We start from the raw sequence: 23,286 nt of genomic DNA on the forward strand, positions 1-23,286 counted from the left end.
GACCATTGCCTGTAGGAGCTGAGGTGCGGTATCGCACACTCCTGCAGAAACAACAGGTCAGCTTTGACCTTGGCTAGGTAGTCCAAGGTCGCAACACATCGCGTAGTAGATTTAATGCTACGCACATTTATGGATACAATCTTTAAACCCATTTTAAAGCATTTATTCTCCTACCAAACCCACTGTCTCTGAGAGTCCCAGACCTTTAGTCTGCTCCTTCATACCCGTAGTGAGCTCAAATTCCTTCACTTTGGATGGGCTGAGGTAGATCTCCTTGGCCGTGTTCTGCTCCGGTGGCATCTGGAGGTTCACGTAGAGAGCGGGTTTTGGGATGACCTTTGCTGGAGAAGCTTCTCCAAAACTCACCCCCTCTGGGGTGTTGCTGTTCCCGGCTTCCTGGAGCTGGGGTGCGATGATTGCCTCACTGCTCCCAGATTCCAGGGGCTGTGGTGCACTGGCCTCCTCAGGTTGCAGGCAAAGTTGGGGTGCGCTGGTCTCCTTGTTGTCTCCAATTTTCTGGAGCTCGGGTGTCTCGTCCTCCAACGCCCTGGAGCTTTGCCGCCTCTTCTGTCGGTGCCGCTCTGGCACTTCATCATCCGAAGAGCTGCTGCCCTTGTCATCCGTGTCGGATGGGAGACACCTCTTGCCGCTTCTCTGGGAAACGCCTTTGCTTCTTCTTCGCTCCCTCTTACTTTTCTTGTTCTTCACCGTCCGCCACTCCCCCTGCTGCTTTTCCACTGCTGCCTCCTCCTCCATTGATTCGCTGTCCTGAGGACTGGGAGGTTCAGGGGGTAGTGCTGTTGATTGGCTCTCTGTTGCCTCAATCTCTTTCTCCACCTTGTCTCTCTCTGTGTCCTCCTTTGTCCCGTTGAGCTCCCTGGGGGCCTTGGTGGTTGGAGTGACACGAAACATTTCTTCTGCTTCCCCCTGGTCGGCTTTGGCTGCCTGTGCGTAAGTACGGCAGCGTTTGGGGCAGGTCCTGTAGAGGTGACTTGCCTCGCCACACAGGTTGCAGCACTTGGCCTGTTCGCAGTCTTTTGTCTGGTGCCCTTCCTGTTTGCAGATCTTGCAGAGGGAGGCGCTGCAGTTGGCCGCCACATGACCAGCCTTGCCGCATGAGCGACAATGCTTGGGTTGCTCAGCGTAGACCAGGTAGCCACGGTTTCCCCCGATAGCGAAACTGGAAGGAGGGTGGAAAATGGCTCCCTTACCATCGGTCTTTAGCGTGACCTTAAACAGGCGTTTGCCTGTCCAGATCCCCAAGTCGTCTCGAATCTCGGTGCCGCTCCCCACCTTATCGAAGTACCTGGTGAGGAAGGTGACCACGTCGGCGACAGGGACGAAGGGGTTGTACACATGCACCATCACCACACGATCCCGTTGCAACGGCAGAGAAAAGTGCGGCTCCGCCGTCAGGATCTTCATCTCCGGCAGGTCTCTCTTCTCCTCGAACACCCTCAGGAGCCGGACGCAGTCTGCCACCCGTTTGAACGTCACGTCAAAATAACCACCTTTGCGGGAGTCATGCAGGGTGAAGATCTCCGGAGCTTGGAAGCCGCACGCCTTCAACAGGATCCTCCTGGTGAAGAAGCCCCGATCCATAGGTGATCCTCCTTCGCTGTGGTTCACCGTGACTCGGACGGTGATAGGTAACCCACGGTATGGATTTGAATTGCGATTGGTTATCGCCCTTCCATCCCGACCTTGCCTTGGCAGGACCATGGTGTCGCCCCTGCAACACTTGATCTTAGCCAAAAGGCCGAGAAGGCCGAAAAGGCCGGACACTCCCAGAGTCACCTGGATGGACGACCCTGGGGTGTGCACATGCTGATCCTCCTCCCAATGGGTACCTGAGGGCCTCTGGCTGACTCCATGAGGGGAAGGGGTAGCTGGAGTGAGATCAAGCTGCCCGGCACCTCTCTTGTGTACACACTGTTGGAGGTCAACTATTGCATCAGCGATGGAGTTAAGCCCACGCGGCAGTGCAGGAGTGACGTCCTGGACTAAGGTCTCCATGGCGGCCACCATCCTGCCAATGTTGACCTCAGTGCATTGCAATGCCAGGTGCTATCACCCCAACCTGAAGACGGACAGGCTCCTCCATCGTGCCTTGCAATCTGAGGAGTGCAGCGGACATTCCTTCCTGATGTTCCCGAGCTTGCCTTTGCAGCTCCAGCAATTGTGACTTGGCCGAGTCCAGAGGCTCATCCTCTGACATGGACTCAAGAGGTTCCTGTCCTCCAGCAGGCCTCTGAATGCTGGGGACCTGGGAAGTCGCTGCCCCCCACCTGCTGTGTATTCACCAGATTGTGATCGCGTGCCTATTCTAGAGCTTGGTCGCACTGAGGTGTGTGTCCCTGCACTGGTGGAGGATGTGGGTGAGCGCTGTGACGGAACTTTGAGGAGGGTGCCTTTAGATTCCCCTTCGGAGGTTTCTTCGGGGCTTGATTGGAGGCTCTGGGTCATTGAATCTGTCGGCTGTTTGGCAGATGTGCCTGCAAAAGCAGGAGAGATAATTAGTGCATGGCAGTAGCCTGTGAAAGTGCACTGATTGATGTTGCACTGCTGGACCCTCACTTGGTAGAGCAGTGCCCACTTCACCGTCAGCACAGAACCTGTCCAGGTTGTTGCTGGCCAGCTAGATGGCTCTGTTTTCAAAGTCCATGAGGACCTTGATTTTGGGCATTCCGCCACCGGTCTGTGACCTCTTTCTCTTGTGTGTCAGCTTGTCCTGCATGAATAGAGATGGAGAAAGTGTAAGCAGGACGCTTGCTGGGCCAGATGATAGATGTGCCTGGTCTGCACGGGTGGTGAATGGTCCCATGGACGGGATGAGGACAATGAAGGTGTGTGTGAGGGAGTGAATGCTGATGTCCCTTGAACTGGCAGTGAGTGAGGGCCCTGTGGATGTGTGATGGGTTTGTGAATGCGTGAGTTGAGAGTGATGAAAAGAGTGACTTACCCTGGCGGAACGGAGGAGATCATTCATCCTCTTGCGGCACTAGGTGGCTGTCCTCTCCTGAAGGGTGTTGGCACTCAATACCGCTGCCACCACCTCACAAGCAGGATTGGTCACGTTGCTGCCCATCCTGTGGCCAGGGTCGGGGTACAGGACATCCCGGGGGGCAGGGGTGGGGGGGGTGTGGGGGTGCTGCAGTCTTTTTTCCTTTGCTGGCCATGTCTCCTGGGCAGCAGTGGTGAGCTGGTAGTGATGAGCGGTGTGCTGTCAGCTGCTTTTTAAACATGGCGGCCGGTATAATGCAACGTTGGGGTGATGGTGAGAGGGCGACTGAGAGCCCACCCACCATGGAATCGGCGTGTTTCCCCGGAATGCATAAATAATGAGGCTGGTTTGGGACAATACGGTGTGAAAACACACCATCGCAGGTGATGGGTGAAACATCATTTTACCTGCCCGCTACTGCACTTGGTGCAAATCTGGGAAAATTCTGCCCATGGGAATGTCACCGCCTGCAAGTTCCCATCCATGCTACACACTATCCTAACTTGGAACTATGTCGCTGTTCTTTTATTGTCACTGGGTCAAAAACCTGAAATTCCCATCCTAACAGCGGTGTGGGTGCATCTGCACCAGATGGACTGCAGCAGTTCAAGAAGGCAGCTCACCACCAATTCTCAAGGGCAATTAGGGATGGGCAACAAGTGCTGGCCTTACCAGTGATGCTCATGTACTTTGAAAGAATATAAAGCTGCTTGCTAGATTCCGCTGGTGATTTAATAAAATTCCACTATTCCTGTGCTGATTTCCACTTTAAATCATGTCAAGACCTCCCTGCACTCTACCTGAGAATTCTTCTGTGGTTATACCTCTATGCCCACCCTGCTTTCCTCTCACTTAGTTCCTTGTCCCCTACCCTCCACCAGTGGAGGCAAATCATTCAGTCATCATGGCCTTGCTCTCAGGAATCCTACCTCCTAATCATTTTGCCTCTGCCTCTCCCTCTCCCTCCCTGCTTTTAAATGCCTCCTAAATATCCATCTGTGACCTGTGATGAACGATATTTTCAATCTCTCCCCCCGCCCACTCAACAACCTGGGTCGTAATTTTCCTTCTCCTGTTTGGTGTCCACCACATCCTTGTGTGCAGTACTTGGACATACTTTTACATGAATCACATGATATCAGAGTCATTGTGCTGGTACACCATTTTTAACCCAGATGTAATATCAATGATATCGCATAACTAACTGAAAATGGATTTTATTTTTATTCCACACAAATACATTATATGCTGATGTGTTTTGCCAAAAAGCTAGCAGAAATAATTTTGCTGCCCATTAAACAGATCGTTATTAGAACTGAACAAAAGCAACACCTTTAAATCACTGTGGGGATTGTCATGCGATGGTCACCAGAGATGGAAGATTTTCTGTGTCGGTGATCTTTAATAAGGGAACTTGCTTGTATTTTCATGGGGGTTGATCTTGGCACCAGTTATATTGTGATTATGCCAAGTGAAAGTGAAACAGGCATGGAAAGAAATGCTGATAATTTCCCAAAAGTGATGATCCCCTTTAAGATCAGTTTAATTGTAAGCAGGAATTTAGAATTAATTACCTGAGGCAATCCATTTGTTTATGATGCAATGGAGCCTTGCCATCAGAAGCCTTTCACTGGAACAAATCTTTCTCTCTGGTCCTGGGTACAAGCACCAGTAAAAAAAAAATCATGTCTTATGAGTTTTAATCTCATAAAAGGAGTTTATTGAAATTATAATAATAAGGATCCACTATGTTCAGTCACATTATGAAATATATACATTTCTAAATTGGTTGGATTTTTTAAACATCCATTCATCATCTGGTTTATTAACATGTATTTGTTCATTCTGAGACAGGTTGGAAGTACAGTGGGCTTCAAGTGCCAGAAAGGTTATCTTCTTCTTGGATCAACCACGCGCACATGTCTTGCCAATCTTACCTGGAGTGGCATTCAACCAGAATGCATTTGTAAGTCCATATTTGGGTCTTGGTTAAATCTCAGCATTCACACTCTCTTGAATTAACAATTCACTTTCAGGAAATGAAAAATAAATTAGCTCACGCATCCTGCTGGTTGATGTAGTGTGTCATCAGCTGGTGCTGAAATGTGTCAAACCATGAGCAATTCCTTATGCTTAGCACAGAACAAATTCAGGCAGTCCACCCATTTCCATTCTTGAATCACTTCAGAAGGACCTTTTGATCCCCCTCTCTCTAAGAAAGCTTTTCATTTGCAGCTGAAAACAACAATAATGCACATATATGTCTTGTGAAATTCACTCTTGTGGTGCACGGAAAGACATGAAGAAAACATATTGATGACTGAAGTGTGAGCTTCCTCTTGACCTGACACATTCCGCAGCAACATTGGCTCAGCAAGGAACTACATCTATACTCTCTCTCTCTCTCCTCTGCTACGAGGCTTGGTGTGGCTGATAATATTCTCATGCTTTCCTGCCACCTTGTTATAAAACTATAGGACAGGTTTTACACTGGGGTCTCTGCCATTTTCATATAAGGAGTGACACACAGCAAATGGCGGGACTGACATATGAGGAGGGATTGAGTCGGTTAGGATTATATTCGCGGGAGTTCAGAAGAATGAGGGGGGAATCTCAAAGAAACCTATAAAATTCTAACAGGACTAGACAGGGTAGATGCAGGAAGGATGTTCCCGATGGTGGGGGAGTCCAGAACCAGGGGTCACAGTCTGAGGATATAGGGTAGACCATTTAGGACTGAGATGAGGAGAAATGTCTTCACCCAGAGAGTGGTGAGCCTGTGGAATTCGCTACCACAGAAAGTAGTTGAGGCCAAAACATTGTATGTTTTCAAGAAGGAGTTAGATATAGCTCTTGGGACGAAAGGGATCAAAGGATATGGGGAGAAAGCGGGAGCAGGCTATTGAGTTGGATGATCAGCCATGATCATGATGAATGGCGGAGCAGGCTTGAAGGACCGAATGGCCTACTCCTGCTCCTATTTCCTATGTTTCTATGTAAATCAGAGAGTGCCTCAAAGAAGAATAATGAATAAGTGGGGGTTTGGGCTGATGTTCATGAATATTTTACCTGAACATTGATTCCCTCGGAGTGTAAATTGGAGTGTTTGTACATGGGGTAGGTACCAGCGAGGCCATCCAATGCAAATGAGGCAGAAAGAACCTAATGCCTATTTTGCTCTGGCAATGCCAGGTGGGTGCCCAATCAACAGAAAGTCAAGGATAACTATGTCTAGCTCTGTTCAGATCAGAGGATCTCAGAATGAAAAGGCTGCAAGAAGATGGAACTGGGAAAAGGTATTTTGTACTTTTTTAACCATTTACCAGACACCATATTTGGAATCCAAACACATTGTTGTGCTGTTATTGGATAGGACAGAAAAGATCCATTCCCATTTCTAAAGTAAAGCAGAAGATGAATTTCCCTCCTACTTCCAGTCACTAGACCTGCCCAGGGGTGAGATTAGCCTGCATTGAGGGATTGGCTGAACTATTTAAAAAGCCTGAACCCAGAAATATAGAGACAGGTCATTTTCAGGCAGAGCACAGTTTGTGTACTTTACATGACTAATGGCCAGGTGAAAATAATTGAGGAGAATCAGGCCCAATTCCTTTTTAATGGAAAGCAAATTTTGCGGCCCTGTATTTTAGGAGATGACAATAGCAGCCAGTGTTCAACAAGTTAAATATGTAATGTTTTCAGTATTGGTGTATCCTTATATCCATCGTCATGTACAGGTGGCAGTGGCTGTTCCCGGTGCCCTGCCTGATAATTGCAAGTAAGTGTAGACGAAATGGCTGATCAGAACGCATATTTTAAAGCTCCGAAGTTCTATTTAAGTTACCACCTGAACCCAATAAACTGTACTTCATATACTGTCATTTTCTATTATGAGGTTTTCAGAATCATAAAATTACCTAAATTTGCTTTTCAGCACACCACTGCAAGCAACCTGAGACTCCTCCTCATGTGACTGTGGGATCCATCGATTTGCCTTCACTGGGATACACTTTGATATACACATGTCAGTCTGGCTTCTACCTTACTGGAGGGTCAGAGCATCGAACCTGTCGATCTGATGGAAGCTGGACAGGAAAACAGCCTCTCTGTTATGGTAAGCTCTTTACAAGGCCTGTTTGCTATACCTGTGGCTTGCTTACCAATAGAGAAGGAGAATAATGCCCGAATCTTAGAGGGAACCTCACTATTGATTGTGCCACTTGATCAGATAAATAATTATAATTAACTCCCATTTGGATTTGTTTTTGTTTTAAAATAAGTTCATTTAAGTGAATGTTAATTTCATTAGGGCAAGAGGTTTGGCTGAAATAGTTACCATATATTGTGAGGGTGATGAAATATTAACAGCTGAGATTCAGTTATATGTATTACTGCAGTGTTGTATATTAATTCTGTTCCCTCTCACTCTCAGGTACATTTACAATTTAACTGGTGCCAGGGAAGAGTGATTTGCTTTTGACCTGATGCTATCAGAATATTGTAACTGGAGCCTAAATCCAGAGACTAGGCCTAACCCTCTCCCTCGGAGAAGTAGTCTTGCTCCACTTTACTTCAGCCAGATTGGCTCCTGATTACTTCTTGCACCACCATGAACATAGTTGCATAACTGTCTCCTTCAACGGACAGTTCCTTGAAATCAGTTTCTCTAAATGACAACATTCATATTCACTGCTGAAACAAAAATATTCAAAAGAGGAAAAATTATTTTGAAAAACACTGAAAAAAATTATCATAAATCTTTCTAACTTTGATTGAATAGTATTGATGAGGAGATGCTCCCTTTATAATGTCCTGTTTCCAATTAAAATAAAATGCACACAAAACTACCATAAAGACTGCCATTTAATCTGTAATTGATTGCTTTCGCATTGATGAAACACTTTTTTATCTAATCATTTGTTGGTTCTGATAGTTTGTTTTATATTACGTTGGAACCATCAATTAGAGTAACATCACACAAAGTAACTGAGCAGACTATGAGTAATTTTATTTACGGAGCAAAATTATCATTGCAAAGAATCAAGAAAAATTTTTGCAAGTTGCTAGGAGTGCTGAACACAGAAAGTAGCTGTGCTGGAGAAAGGAAGTGGAACTTTGGATAAATGCAATGTCCATTCATTTCTGTGACTGGCTTTGAATCTTGTCAGCAATGACGAGAGTAAACTCTTGCCTTAAAACTGGATATAAGGGTTCTAAGTTTGGTCCGTTTTGACTCAATACCTCAGAATTTTCAGGATAAAACATCCAGTAACTCAGCACAAGTTGACCTTAACTGGTAGTCTAATAAGGAGGTGGTTGTGCAGTGGTATTATCACTGGATTAGTAATGCAGAGGCCTAGGCTAATGCTCCGGAGACATGGGTTTGAATCCCACCATGGCAGCTGGTGGAATTTAAAATTCAATTAAATAAATCTGGAATTGAAAGCTAGTCTCGGTAATAGTGACCGTGACAACTATCACTGATTGTTGTAAAAATCCATCTAGTTTACTAATGACCTTTAGGGAAGGAAATCTGTTAGCCAGTCTGCCCTACGTGTGCCACCAGACCCACAGCAATGTGGTTGACTCTTAACTGCCCTTTGAAATGGCCTAGCAAGCCACTCAGTTCAAAGAAAATTAGGGATGGGCAACAAACGCTGGCCTTGCCACTGATGCCCACCTCCCATTAAAGAATAACAAAAAAACTCATGTAAACATGATGTTGGATCCTGGTCACCGGTTCGTTGGGACTTATGGATCAAGGTTGCACGCTTGTTTTGGGATGACTGAGTTGGTGCAATAGGCAGGGTTGACCAGCAGACAGTTCTTAGGTAGAACACATTTTGTTTATTTACAAAGGTATTCAGCAGCTACACTTGTATGCCTTCAACTCAAACCCTGTCTCCATACTTCTCCTTACTAACCCAGACTATTGACCACAGAGGTAGCCTGCACTACTCTTCTATTGGTTATATAAGATCATGTGACCTTCCTTTCTAACACCCTTCTTAAAGGTATATTACACATTACATAAAACCATAATTACCATACATGACTACTGGGACTGGCTGAAATCAAAACTACAAATGATTGGATTAGCCAGTGGGAAATGGAGGATTTATTTTGTGAGGGTTTAAGGTGAACTAAAAACACAGAGGAAAGGGAAGTTTACCATGCACATAACAAGTGTTACATCCTCTGGGATTGCTTGACAATGATCCTGGATGCAGAAAGTGGAAAAATTTATAGCTGTTTGTGTTATTAACAGAATTAATGGTCATGAATACAATGTTGTACAAAATCAAAAAGAATCTTTTATCCCTCTGTGCCTGTTCCTTTTACAAACCATATAAAGTTCCCCTTATCAGAGACTATGGGCGGAATCATCCCAGATTTGCATTAAGTGCGGTAGCGGATGGGAAAAAAAGCATTTTACCCGTTGGGTGCAGTGGTGGCTTTTCACACTGTATCGTCCCAATCCCGCCTCATTAATCATGCATTCCCGGGAAACATGCCGTTTCGATGGCGGGCAGGCTCTCATTTGCCCGCCACGCTGTCACCTCTTCGCTCCCTCACACTAGGTGTCATATTTAAAGTGCAGCCCCATTCACACCTCTCATTGCTCCCAGCCCAGGACTGCTGCACAGAAGACATGGCCCCAAAAGATAAGAAGATTGCAGCTCCCCAATAGAGAGATGCATCCCTGGAACACATTTCAGACACTTCCGTGATATCCTCTACCCCCACTCTGACTGCAGGAGGTCCAGCAATCTCACCATTCCAGCTTGGTAGGTAATGACAGTGGTGATCAGTGCCAATGCTGAAGGAGGATGAATGATCTCGTCCGTGCCAGCAGGATAAGGCAACCATTTCATCACTCTAAACTCAAACACTCAAGCCCATCACACATTCACTGGCATCTCACTCACTGCCAGCTCAAGGGATATCACTACTCTCTCTCTCACACACACCCTCACATCTCCATCCGGCCTCATCTCCTCTGGAGGCTGCCTCCTCAGCCTTCACCATCTCGAGGCCACTTGCACAGATCAACATGTGCCCCCACATACCCTAAGATACCCTCCTTCCCCAGTGCAGCCCTCACCCTGCAGCCGTTGAAAAGCCACCCTGCATTATGGTTGGTCTTGCATTTATAGATCTGCCCGTGAGCCCCCTCTATAAGTGATGTGGTGCTGTCTGTGAAGCCTGGTGCTGATAACTACGAGTGCTGCCAGAAGCAAGGTGGGCAAACAAACCTCAAAGTCCCGAGCGAAGTGCAGCTCGCCAGGTGCACGTCGCTTATGTACAGTTGTGAAACACATATGTGTGATTGCACACCGGCATGCTCAGATGATCCAGCGTGGGGAGATGATTCTAGTGAGCTGGGCTTATAATGATATGCTGATGTATTACAATGAAGTTCCTGATGTCTGATGGGAAACGCGACCCGCCGTTGACGGGCAGAGCGGATGATTGCAAACTGGTTTCATGACGTCATGAAACTGATTTTTGGCCTTCTCGCCATATTGTCTGCTTTTGCCACCAAACACGCCCAAAGCCAACGGGCATATAAAATTCCAACCTATGAATCTTACATAAACATCTGAAGGAAAGTTCTGGTAAATTTCTCCGTGAGCCCAACCCCGCCATCCCCACAAGACAATTCAGCAAAACACCAGAATATCTCTTCACACCAACATCTCCATTATTCAAACCTGCCAGTTGCTTTGTACAGATAATGCTGCCATAGTCCCAGCAACACTGAACCACTGTGTTGCTCTGACTATTTGATCTCTCTTTTTGCAGCCTTCAGTTTCATTCTTACCAGATAATTATGCAGCTTCTTGTAGAAGGTAATGGATCTGGCATTAACCACTTTTTGCTGCAAATCTGTTTCCACATATTGACAATTCTGTGGGGACACTTCTAATCTCTTGTCTTACTGGAGGCTTATTAATTTTCAACTTGGGTCAACCAGCGTTTGTTTTGGGTTAACAGGGAATGCAGAAGTGGATATGTTAAAAGCAGATTAACTTTTCCATCGCACGTCAGGAATCTGAAAACTTATGTTTAGTGAACTTAGCAATTCACTAAAAAAGATGCCGTCATTGGGCCAGTTTTCCAACTTTGTGCTCCCAAAAGGGAGTCTTGTCCACTGGAAACACATTTCATAAATTCAAGCATGTGTCATTGCACATAGTTCAATGTTTCAAACAATCATGTCTGAATTGCACCATGTGCTGCCAAACACAGGCCTCCCTGCTGAGAGCATGTGGTTGGAAAATTAGGTCTTATATACTCAGAGTCTGTTTTCCTGAGTCAAGTAGGCCTTGAGATTACTGGGATAAAATAGGCTGGAAAGATAGCAAAATGTTCTAAAACAAGATAGATTCAATGAATTTCATCAGCTTTCTCTACGTCTCAGTGTAAAACAGACATGATTACCAGTGAAAGAGAATTCATAAATTGTCCTATATTCAGAGCTGTACAAATCTTTCATTTGTAACACCATCCACAAGTCAAATTTTTGAAAACCCTATCATTATTGTGCTTGAAAAGAAGCCATAGGAGAAAAAGGGTGGGGGGTGGGGGGGCTGCATTCGAATAGCATCCTTATAGCTTAAAATGACCAGAAAACTGGAAAGTCTGGCAAGTTAAATCTCAGTATCAAAATACAGCACAGGGCCACCTCAGAAAGAGACGAGATTAATTGTCCCATTTTACATTCTGAAGGCATTAATACCATGCCGAGGTATTCAAAGGTTACCTTATTAACTTTGCCTTCCCCCAGTCACCTTGAAATGGTAGAACACAAGGATGTCCCAAGGACTTGGAATATCAAAAATGATGTTGTACAGAGCATCCTGCATGAACTATGCAATAAGATTACATCTCTGCTTTATATTAGCCAAGCTTGATGGGCATACAGACAACTAAACAGCTAGACCCTATTCTGAGTGTGCTGATTACACTGGCCTGCAATGATCCACCCCGGTCAATTTATTTTGAAGCCACAAAAACTATTAAACATTAAAATCAAAATGAATATTTGAGCTGCAGGTGGCACTGTGTCCGATTTCTTTGATTCAGAGAATGTGGCACATTCTTATCTTCTGGCTCTGAACTCTGTTATTGTACGCATATAGAATACAGTTTATCTTGTGCCACATAATTCATCAAAAAATGAATAGTGTGTTTTTTATTGTAATACACAATGCTGATCCTCAAATAAAATTACACCTACAGTAATGGCTTGCATTCAGTTTATAAAGATGGGATTATCTACAAACCCTAAAAGTAATCAAGGATACCATAACAATTTTTTGTTTAAAGTTTATAGAATGTGTGCTGTACATTTAAGGCACCTGCCTAATTTTCTTCTATTGTTACGACCGGGATGGGAGCAGTGCAGTTAATCTAGCCCCACTACTCTGCAGGTTTAAAAGTCTAATTCACTCACCAGAATGGTCAATTATTCACCTTTAATAATGTTAGACCCAGAATAAAAGAGACTTTAACCAGGCTTCTTTCAATAAACTCAGAATGATTGATTTATTATTAAACAAACTTTTTTTAAAAAAACAAGTTGCAAAAACTGGTTAATACACAATTGTACTCTGGAAGTATAACTATCTAAAATACCCCAACATGCACAAACACACACTCACAAACAAGCAAAGGATAAACAGATAAGGTCTCTCTGTAGAGATGGGCTTTAGAGGATAGGCATTATAAAATAAAGGATTAAGTTCACAGGGTCTCAACACCTCGATCTGGAGCTCCCTCATGTGAAGACGTGTTGCTGGTCCTGGTAGATGTCTGGAGCTTCTCACCAATGGAGCTTCGGCATGGCGGAAAACATAGCTGGGTCAATCCCTCCTGTCTCAGCCCCTCAGGTTTCCAAAAAACAGACAAGCTCCAGCGAGCTGAGGATTCTTAGCTGGATATTTCAGGCAAGGCAAGAAAGTGAGCTGGGCAGCTTTTACTTTCTCAGTTTAGTCCCAACTGAACTCAAAAACACAAGTCAGAAACTTAAAGCTCATCCCTGTCAGATGACTTCCAGTAACTCACTAGCTTTTTGCTTTTAAACCAATTTTATTTCCCATCAGTTAAAGTAATTACAATGCAAACAAATGCACAGCTCTCCCCGCCCCTCCCCACCACCCCACTCAAGTTCAATGGTGGTCAGGTGATTTCTTGGCATACTTGTTGACAGTTCCAAGGTGAACTTATGACCTTATTAATAAAACTCCAGGTCAATATCTAAAGGTCCAAATAATGTAGTGCTCTTCCAAATTTTAAAAGAAAAGTCCAGTTTGTGAAGATATGGTTTTTCCAACCCAATGTACCATGTTAGTACAGCAAGAAGAAAATATACCCTATGGACTTATTCCTTAAAACTGAGGTTAACTGGTTAGTTTTCTCTCCAGTTCCACTGCCCCTTCAACAGAATAGCCTAAAGTTCCTCTCTAAGTTTTTCCTGAGTTTGCATCAGATTGAATTAATTTCCTTTATAAGACCTATCACGTCCATTCTCAACCACGTCCTGCCCTACTCCTTACCATATATCCACCTACCATGATCAAAGCAGCACTATGAAAATGTAGAACCATAGAACGGTAGAAAAGTTACATCACTGAAAGAGGCCATTCAGCCCATCCTGTCTGTGTCGGCCAGAAAAGAAAAAATGAAAAACTAGCCGTTCATTCTAATCCCACCTTCCAGCACCTGGCCCCGTAACCTTGCAGGTTACAGCACTTCAGGTACAGATCCAGGTACCTTTTCAATAAGTAGAGGGTTTCTGCCTCCACCACCCAACCAGGCAGCCAATTCCAACACCACCCTCAAGGTACAGAAGCTTTTCCACCTGTACCCTCTAATCCATCTACCAATCACCTTAAATCTGTGCCCCCTGGTAGTTGGCCTCTTCGGTAAGGGAAACAGGTCTTTCCTGCCTACTCTATCTAGGCCCCTCATAATCTTGCACACCTCAATTAAGTCACCCCTCAAGCCTCCTCTGTTCTAAGGAAAACAACCCTACTCTATCTAATCTTCCCTCATAGTTGCAATTTTCAAGCCCTGGCAACATTTTTGTAAATCTCCTCTGTCCTCTCTCCAGAGCAATTATGTCCTTCCTGTAGTGCGGCGACCAGAACTGTACACAAAATTCCAGCTATGGCCTAACCAGCATTTTATACAGTTTCAGCACTATATCCATGCTTTTGTATTCTATATCTCATCTAATAAAGGAAAACACTTGATGATTTCGGTGTGGGATGGCTGACCATGCATGATCTTGCACTGTCAGCTCTTTAAATATGCATCCATGAGGAGCTCCCCAATTCTTGCCTTGGGGGCAGGCAGGAAGTCGCTGTCCCCTCACTTCATGGGGTTGAAGGTCTGGGTGCCATATTTAAAGGGTGCCATATTTAAAGGGTACCCAGACAGCCTTCACTATCTCTTCCACCTTTGCCTGGTCACTGCTCCACCCTTCTCCCTCTAGCCTTTCCTCCATTCCTTGGTCATCCTCCACGCAACTTGCACTGCCCCCACCCAGTCTCAAGCATAGGCTGGCAATTACAGACTCTCCTCAAAGAGGACAGTACTGCAGCAACTCACTGTTAACCATGGAAGAAGTCTATCTCTCCAGGCGCACACCACTTATGTACAGGCATAAAAGTGAACATTCTAATTTCTCCCCTGTGGAGAATTTAATTTGGTGGGGGAGCTGTTTCCCCTGGACTTTTTATAGTGAGGGAGTCTGCCACAGGACAAGCAGCCTTACCCCATCTCTTTCTTCTGAAACATCTCTCATCAAAGCTGAACTGTTTGTGATTTGAAAAACCCAGCAGAAGACCTCATTGCTGCAAACCAAGAGTTCTTAAACTCCGAATCAACACCACTGTCTCCAGTGAGAAACATCAAGAACAGCAGCAACTGTGGACCAGGACCCTTCAGCTGTAAACAAGCATCTGGATACTCATTGAATTTTCTTTTACTTTACTTGTTACTCCACCAAGTTTTTAATATCTGACACTCTGCAGAGTTTTACTTTTTTTGCACGCTTGGCGAATTGTGTGTCTGTTGTTTTTTGCATTAGGGGGTACTCGGACATACTTGTACATTTTAAACCTTTTGCTAAAACTTTCTGCATCTTTACCTGAGTGGGTTTTAGCAATAAAACGAATGCTTTACTTGTTAACTTAAGGAACCTGGCGGGCTTATTTCTTGCACCAAGCTAAAGACAGTTAAATATGCAGTAAATTGACAATATCATCTCCCTTTTAAATTCAAACTCTGTTATAACCAAATCCAGAGTGAGACAAAGAAAGGAGTTGGTTCAGCCTTGTTGACTGGGTGGTAACAGTAGGCTGACATTGGCAACCTTTCCCTTCCCCTGCTTACTGAATTTGGTCCTCAAGACCTTCAACCCTTTAATTTAAAAAAAAACACCCTCAACTCTCTTGCTGCCGTGAAGTGGATATTGGAGCTTGAATTTGCCCTTCTCAAATCATCAAATGTGACATTGTCATTTAGGAAACCAGCAACTTGGTGAAATCTGTGCACCCTGTCAACAGGAAAATGTTGAAAGCATTGACCCTTGAAAGTATAGCCGTTGTCACTTGCAGTGGCATATAATGGAGTCTGTCATATGAACGCTTTGCTGTGGTAAAGAAATAACTCATACCTATGCAGTATTTTTTTCATGACCTCAGGACCAAAGTGCTTTGCAGTCAATGAAGTAATTTTGGAGTACAGTCACTCGTTATAATGTAGGCAGACAGAGCAACTAAATTGTGCAGAGCAAGTACCCACAAAAATGACCAGAAGTATGGTTTGGTGATGTTGATTGAGGGATAAATGTTGACCAAGACACTCCCTTGTTCTTCAGATCGTGCCTTGGTAAGTATTGAGCAGAATCTTCCAAGGAGTGGCAATCACTGTTGGATTGCCATTCCGCTCCTATTTCCTTACACAGCGCTGGAGCTGCACACTTCTAGCCTGGACTTCCAAAATGGGCCGCTTCAGAAATGCAGAGCGCACCCGTTTTTGGGGTCCTTCTTCATAGGGCAGGATTGTGGAGGGAAGCCAAGTCACATCCGTTTTTTTTTACAGCACTAGCTGCTGTATCCTGGTAAGTCTTCATTCACTAACACAGTGATAAGTTTTGGGACATTTGAATAGCTTTTTGGTCTGTTAGTGAATCAGTGTGAGAAAGTCGGTAGGGTGGTAGAGTGGGCAGGGACCCAGTTGGATAGGGTGGTAGAGTGGGCCGGGTGAGAAGGGCTGTAGGTGGCAGGGTGGTCAGGTCAGATCTGGGAGGTTCAGAACATCCTGGGGGAATCAGGAGGTATCAGAGGGTCAAGGGGAGTCGGAGGATTGGGGTAGGGAGACAGAGGGTCAGGGTGGATTGGGAGGGTTGTGGGGCATTTCGGAGTGGTCAAGCGGCCAGGAAGGGAGCTGAACGGTCGGTGAGGGGGGCCAGTTGTGGGGGGAGCCAGTGGGGAGTCACGGCTGTGAGTGCTATAGCTAACCAGGAGTTGGAAATGGAAGTTTTTCAAATCTAATATTTCCTGGGTAACTATTCGGGTAAGTAAATCAGAACCGTCTGAATTCTCCGACTCCAACTGAAAGTTGGAGACTTTTCGGAGGATTCCAGATGTAGGGGAATTTTGATTGAAAGTTGAAACTTCCCGGACAATTCCCACGGAGTCCTTGCTTTGGGACATCCAAGGGCTCCCCCGGCGCATCTTCCAGGGTACGACTACCTACTGGAAACCAGAAGATCTGGGACCATTATGTCCACCTGAAAGGGCTTAAAGAACCTTGGTTTAACATTTCACTCTAAAATTGCCATCTCTAGCAATGCAGCACTCCTGCACTGGACCACTGAAGTGACAGCCTGTGCTAATGTCTCTGCAGGGGGACCTGAACCCATAACTTTCTGCTTCTAAAGCGAAGTGCTATCACTCAGTCAAACTGCCACCTAAGACGTCCTCATTTTTACAGTTTTAAGTCTGTTTTGTGAAGCAGAGGCGGTAATCAATTTTCTGGGATATGCACAAAGGGATATATGCCTGCGCTAGTAATAGACGTGGCCAGAATGTCTCATAACTCTTTGCACCTACATTTCCCTCTCACTCTCCTAAAATTAAGTCTGCTTTACTTCAATTATTTAGTGTGTTCAGAACCTGCAAAGGGACGCCCATCATTAAAGCTGGGGAAAATACAAAATGGGGGACTACCCAACAAAGCCAACTAACACATGTAACATCAAGGCTGCTAAATCAGCAGAACCTTGCTCAAAGATGTATCACTTTACATTGGAACCAATTTAATATTAATTCAAAATTTGAATGAGGCTGTTCATGGAGTCGGAGCTTCACAAAATTGGGACTATAATCTGCTGCTCAGATATTTGCTTTTCTTTCATCAGAAATTGATATCAGTACACAACCATTTGGCACTGTGATTACATAAAGAAGCAGGTGAAGACCAATCACTGACACAACTCGTATACAGGGTTCTGGCTCATATCAGTCCTTGCTTGCATGTATGAATGAACTTCGGAATGTGATTTTTATTCATATTAATCCCTTTGCTCCTCATCGAGAGCTTGTAAATCTAGGACGCTCTTTCACTTTGTCAATTGTAGAATCAACAACCTGATTCTGGCAAGAAATTGACAATGTGACGCTGGCAATACAAAAAGCTGAGTAAGATTTATGTTTTCCTGTTTCTTGTATGTATTACTTTCAAAAATTTCATTGCAATTCCACAGTAATCTGCTAGGTCCTAATCATCAATGATTTTCTCAATTGTTTTGCATCCCAAACTAGGTTTGCCTGGTCCCTTATTGAAGCAAGCAATGTTATCAAAATATCTGAACACCAAGGGCAGAATTTTGCCCTTGGCGTGTGGGATCGGCAGGGGCGGTCGAGAAGCTGAATGCTGCCCGCGATCGACAGCACACCGCGATTTCACGCTGGTGGGCCATTTAAGGCCCGCCCAATGAGATACATGAGCGGCAGCGCTTGAGCGCTGAGTGCTGCCTGTGCGAGCGGTGGGGGGAGGAGGGCGAGCAGGCCGAGCGTGAACTTCACGCATGCGCGTGAGAGGGCGCTGAGTAATCTCCCTGAGGCACGGAGTTGCCTCAAGAAGATGGAGAATATATTCAAAAAATTATTAAACAACAGAAATATTTAATAAAACATGCAGCGACATGTTTTTAATTAAAAATTAAAGTTTTTATTGGCTTTTGGAAACCTCATCCCGCCTGTGGATGAGGTTTTCAAAAAAATGCAAAGGCCGCTTGGCCTTCTCGCCTGCCCGCCAACCGTTAGGTTGAACGGGCAGTGAAAAATTAATGACAATTGATAACTTAAAGGCCGTAACAGGCCTTTTAATTGTCAGCTGACGTGCACCCACTGACCGAACTATCGCGTGACTGCGCATTGACGTCGGCACGCTCGGACGACATCATCACACAACATTTCACGTTCGGTCGGGTCGGGCGCGCGCCCACCGGCCGAGCTAAAAATTCTGGCCCAAGTTTCCTATTCTGATCTTGATGGGCACACGCAGAAGCACATCTTCTTCACATGCTGGGTTGGTGGGGGGGAGCTTCCCCACCACTGACAAAGTGCCAATTAGCACGAAAAATAAGTCCTCCTAATAGGGGCCTTGATTATTTTACTGACAGCATGCCTCTGTTAAGTGGGCAGCCAATTTGAATGCTGGCCTGCAGTGGGAAACTTCCCCAGTGGCAGGAACAGAGGACATGATGTAACTTTCCCAGCTCTTAGCCTACCATCCCGGGACAGGCAAAACTCTGCCCAGTAGTTTCATTAGTGTTTCCTTGACCTGAAGCATTAACAGCTGTGATGTCTGGCACATATATTTGTACTGGCTGCCTGTTTAATGCTAATTTTACATGCTGGTGAAGGTCCCTGTGACCTGACATCATGTGACATTGGCATAGTTTCCAGTTATTGTTCGAACCCCACCTGTCATAGAACCACATTTGCAAGTGCTGCACACTAAATGGGGCAATTGAATCATTGCAAATCAGTGCCAATAAACCCATTTTAGCCAATATGGTTATTTGGAGTAACTGTTCTACAGTTCTGGTTGTTTATTGGAAGTTATTACCTTTTTGGTTGTTTTAAATGAGGCATTACAGCATGCAGCTGGTGTCGGTGCCTCGATTTCTTGGTGGTTTTGTAAACTTGGGGCAGAATTTTGTCCCTGTCGGGCGGGCTCGGTGGGGGCGAGCGAAAAGTCGGCCGCTGCCCGCGATTGAGGCCCGCCCAGCGTGAAATGCGAGCAGCAGCCCTCAGCGCTGCCTGTATGGGCAGGGGGAGGGGGGCGAGCACGAACTTCCTGCATGCGCGTGAGTGCGTGCTTGATAATCTCCCTGAGGCACAGAGGTGCCTCAAGGAGATGAAGAGTTCTAAAAAATAATAATAAAGAAATGAAAAATGTTATAAAACATGTGACTCTGTCCCATGAGCAGGGACACCTTATTAATTAAATTTTAACATTTTTATTTTATTTTTATTTGCTTTAGGAAACCTCATCCCACCCGTGGATGAGGTTTCCTAAAAAGTGCAAAGGCCGCTTGGCCTTTTCACCTGCCCACCCAACAAAAGGTTGGACGAGCAGTGAAAAATTACTTTTAATGACCTTGTTAATGGCCTTAATAGGCCTTTTAATTGTTGGCGGGCATGCTGCCGACTCTTGTGTGCGTTTGCCGACCGAAATATCGCTTGACTGCGCATTGATGTTAGGATGCTCGCCCAACGTCAATGTGCGTCATTTTACGCTCGAGTGGATCGGGCGCATGCCCATCTGCCCGCCATCGTGAAAATTTTTCCTTTAGCTACAAAACACAGTTATTTTTATGTCAAATGTAGCTCGTCAGTGGCTTTTAATGGGTGCATCATTTTCCTTTGTTAAATGCCAGCAGAAAGTAAGTCATCCTCGTTAATGAAGGTCCAAACCCTGTTTGTTAAGATGGTAAAGACTTTGATCTAACCTCTGGCTAAAACATCTGCACCTTTGTGCTATCATCCTCTGTAATCTCCAAAGCTCCCTCTCTGATGCCATCAGCAATACAGAGCAGTCTGTAGCAATGCTCTGTCAGAATCCTTTCCTTAGAGGAAGGACCAAGTTTATGACATAAGCTTTGGACTAAATCTTTCAATTGGTAAACTCATTGCCAGCTGCCTTGCTTAATCTACTTTCACTTTAGTTATTTTGTTGTTAACAACCATAACTTTTCTTATTGGGTTTGTTTAGCAGACACAAGGCCTAGTGGGAGACCAGTTGGAACAGTCAAGGAAATACCAAGTACCAAACTTTCAAGTGAGTTCACGACAGTGATACAAACTAGAACATTAAACCTTCAAAGACCTTGTTCATGTGAAGGGCTGCTTATAATTCTATTTCTGTCCTTGTCGCAGTTCCAGCCAATGTCTTTGCTCAGAATTCCCTCTGGAAAGGTTCTTATGAGTATCTTGGGAAGAGGCAGCCAGTCATGTTAACAATTAACAGTTTTAACCTGTCTACCAGTCAAGTCAAGGCAACTCTTCTCGATCAGAGCGGAGTGGAGCTTAGATTAACAGGTAGGTGATATATAACCACTGAGGGCTATATGGTCAAGTTTGTATGTTTCATTGCAAGCTACGTTTACAACACCAGGAGATCATGTAACAAAATTGTACATCCATTCTCTATAAACACAGGAAACCCCCACAAGGCATCTCTGATAGGATATAATGGGCAGGAATTGTAGCCCTTGTCAGGTTTCCCAGCACCATCCCTCCACCGGCCGTTTCCCTGAGGCAGGAATGGAGTGGCAGGGCTACCTGCCTACGACAGGTAGCTAATTATAGGTTGTTAGAACCACCTAACGCCTGTTGTCAGAGACCGACTGGAATTCTTCAGTCAGCCCCCAGGCCCCCAAGGTGTCAGGGAGTAAGCCAGCTACCTGGAGACAGCTACCCAGGGGACCAGCGCTCCAGGCAGGCTTTGAGATGCCAGTTGTTGGAGTTCAGCTGTGGATGTGGACAACCCTGTGGAATGACTCCCCCAAATGGTAGCCTGGCTGCTAAATTCACTTTCAATATAGAGATTAAAAAGTTGGAGAGCACTCTTGCTCTCTTATCTGCAGTGTAGGCTGGGGCTTCTTCTGAGCTGAAGGCACCTTATTGGCCCTCCAGCTTCACAAGTCCAACCGCCATACTTAATTGGATGGTGAGCCTGTCCTCTGGCCACTAATTGGCTAATTCGAGGAAAATTCCTGCCGGATGGGTTGTTCCCACACAGTGCAGAGCTGTCATCCCCATTTGACACTGATGTCAGGATCCCAACCCAAAATCCTTCCCAATGTGTCGCAGCAATAACTGCCCACTCCTAAAGAGGGGAAATTGGCTCTTTCATTCCGTAAAATCTAAAAGTTTCTCTGTTATAAGTTGAAAAATACCTTTAATTTTAAGGTGAATTGTGACCATTTCATTTTATTCAGAAGTGAAGCTCAAGCTCAGGTGTAGCTTTAGAAAATATGTGTAGTCACGGAGTTGACCTAGAATTGAGACTCTATGTCTAAACGGCAATCCACAGATCGAATGATGGTTTACATCCATTATTCACCAGAGATAGCAAGAGTTTGGCCTTGTGTATCTCCCAGGATTTAGCTCAAGCAGAAACTATGTGAGTAGTTTGGTGTCCTGCTGTCTCAGTGCAGAAATGTTTCCACTCACTGGATAAAAAGGGAATACAATAAAACGTTAAGATAAGGTGACAGGAAAAAAAATCGCTGTGTACTGCTTTTCACAGCTTATCCTCAAGGTAAATGTAGAAAATGCATCTGTTTGCTACTTCAGCATTTCTTTGTAGGCATACTAAAGCATTAATGGCACTATGGATCCCATTGTGAGCATGCACTGTTTGCTGAGCTTAGAATGGGTTGCTGATAGGCACATAAACTGGAAGTCAATGAAAAGAAAATTTGAGTGTGGCTATGACCATGTTTCATTTTGCCAACAAAAGTCAATTTCGTTTCATTAATCCTGCAACTGCATAAAACATAGCATTGATTTTATGCATTTTTGATCCTGGCACTGAGCCTCACCCAGCAGAAGAACAGATCAGGAAATCAGTGTTTCATTGAAGTTAATAGTTGGGAAACCACAGACTGGCAAATTGAGATATGCTGTCACCAGCACCACTGCCAGCTGAGAGAACTGAATCATCTCTAAAATGTACATTGATTCAGACAGTCCAGAATCTTCCATACAGCAATACTTATTTCTATTCAAACTCAATTTTTCTCATGATCTCAAACTTGCAGAAGTATTTAGCACCCTTAGCTTTACACTCACACAATCTCCAGGTTTCAACATTCCAAGCTTGACATCACTTAATCCTTATTTCCCAAAGTACCCCATCTTCTCTTCAAGCCTAACGCCACCTTGCACAGTGGGTCAGGACTATTTGCCTTAGTTTTTTAATTTAAAATCCAGCATGTGTGACTAACCTCATCCCTTGTTTCCTAGTTATGAACAGTTTCAAGACAAAGAGAAACTGAATTATTAAATAACTCTTACCTCATTGTGAGTGTGCTAATACCTTTCAGGTTTCTACAAAAAGGAAGAACACCACCTTCTTCTTGAACTTCATAAGATCCGTGGTCCTGTCGAAATGTTTGTGCACAAATTTAAGAATGACAACCTGGCACTGGATGGATATGTAAGTAGTGACAGGGTGTCTTGCTTTCTCAGTCTCCAAATGTCACTGTTAAAATATTGCAGCAAAGCAGATTAAGTGCTTGAGACACTTTGGACAGAAAAATGGGAAAATGTCATTCACTCTGGAAGGTAATGGTGCTGAGTGTCAGCACTGTGTAGCACTTCTGGTCTGGGGAAATTGAAATTGGAATAAAAAGTGACACTATTATTTTAACTCAGACTTAAAACTTAAATGCATTTAAATTCAGTCTTTCGAATAAGGCCAGGGGAGTTATCCTTGGTATCCAGTCTAATATTTACCCCACAATAATCAACACAAAAAGAGATTACCTGGTCATCATCACATTGTTGTTTGTGCTTGCTGTATGCAAGTTGGTCAACTGGCTGTTGCGTTTCCTGCATTACAACAGCGGTGACACTTCAAAAGTACTTCATTGGCTGGAAAGCACTTTGAGGTGTCCAGTGGTTGTGAAAGGCACTATATAAATGCAAACTTGTCGGCATCTGTCTTTTTAACTTCTCCATTTGACC

General features: G+C 44.6%; 1 protein-coding gene across 1 annotated transcript in view; it reads left to right on the forward strand.

Moving 5' to 3' along the window:
- Positions 1-23,286, forward strand: part of csmd2 (CUB and Sushi multiple domains 2) — a 1,856,113-nt gene that overhangs the window by 1,799,693 nt on the left and 33,134 nt on the right. Inside the window, exons 65-69 of the mRNA XM_078566065.1 lie at positions 4,859-4,970; positions 6,939-7,118; positions 20,306-20,371; positions 20,470-20,631; positions 22,644-22,756. Of these exons, the coding sequence (XP_078422191.1) occupies positions 4,859-4,970; positions 6,939-7,118; positions 20,306-20,371; positions 20,470-20,631; positions 22,644-22,756 (633 nt within the window). The remainder of the gene's footprint in view (positions 1-4,858; positions 4,971-6,938; positions 7,119-20,305; positions 20,372-20,469; positions 20,632-22,643; positions 22,757-23,286) is intronic.

The sequence above is a fragment of the Cetorhinus maximus genome, chromosome 21 (assembly GCF_964194155.1).
Source record: "Cetorhinus maximus chromosome 21, sCetMax3.hap1.1, whole genome shotgun sequence".
NCBI classification, from domain to species: Eukaryota; Metazoa; Chordata; class Chondrichthyes; order Lamniformes; family Cetorhinidae; genus Cetorhinus; species Cetorhinus maximus.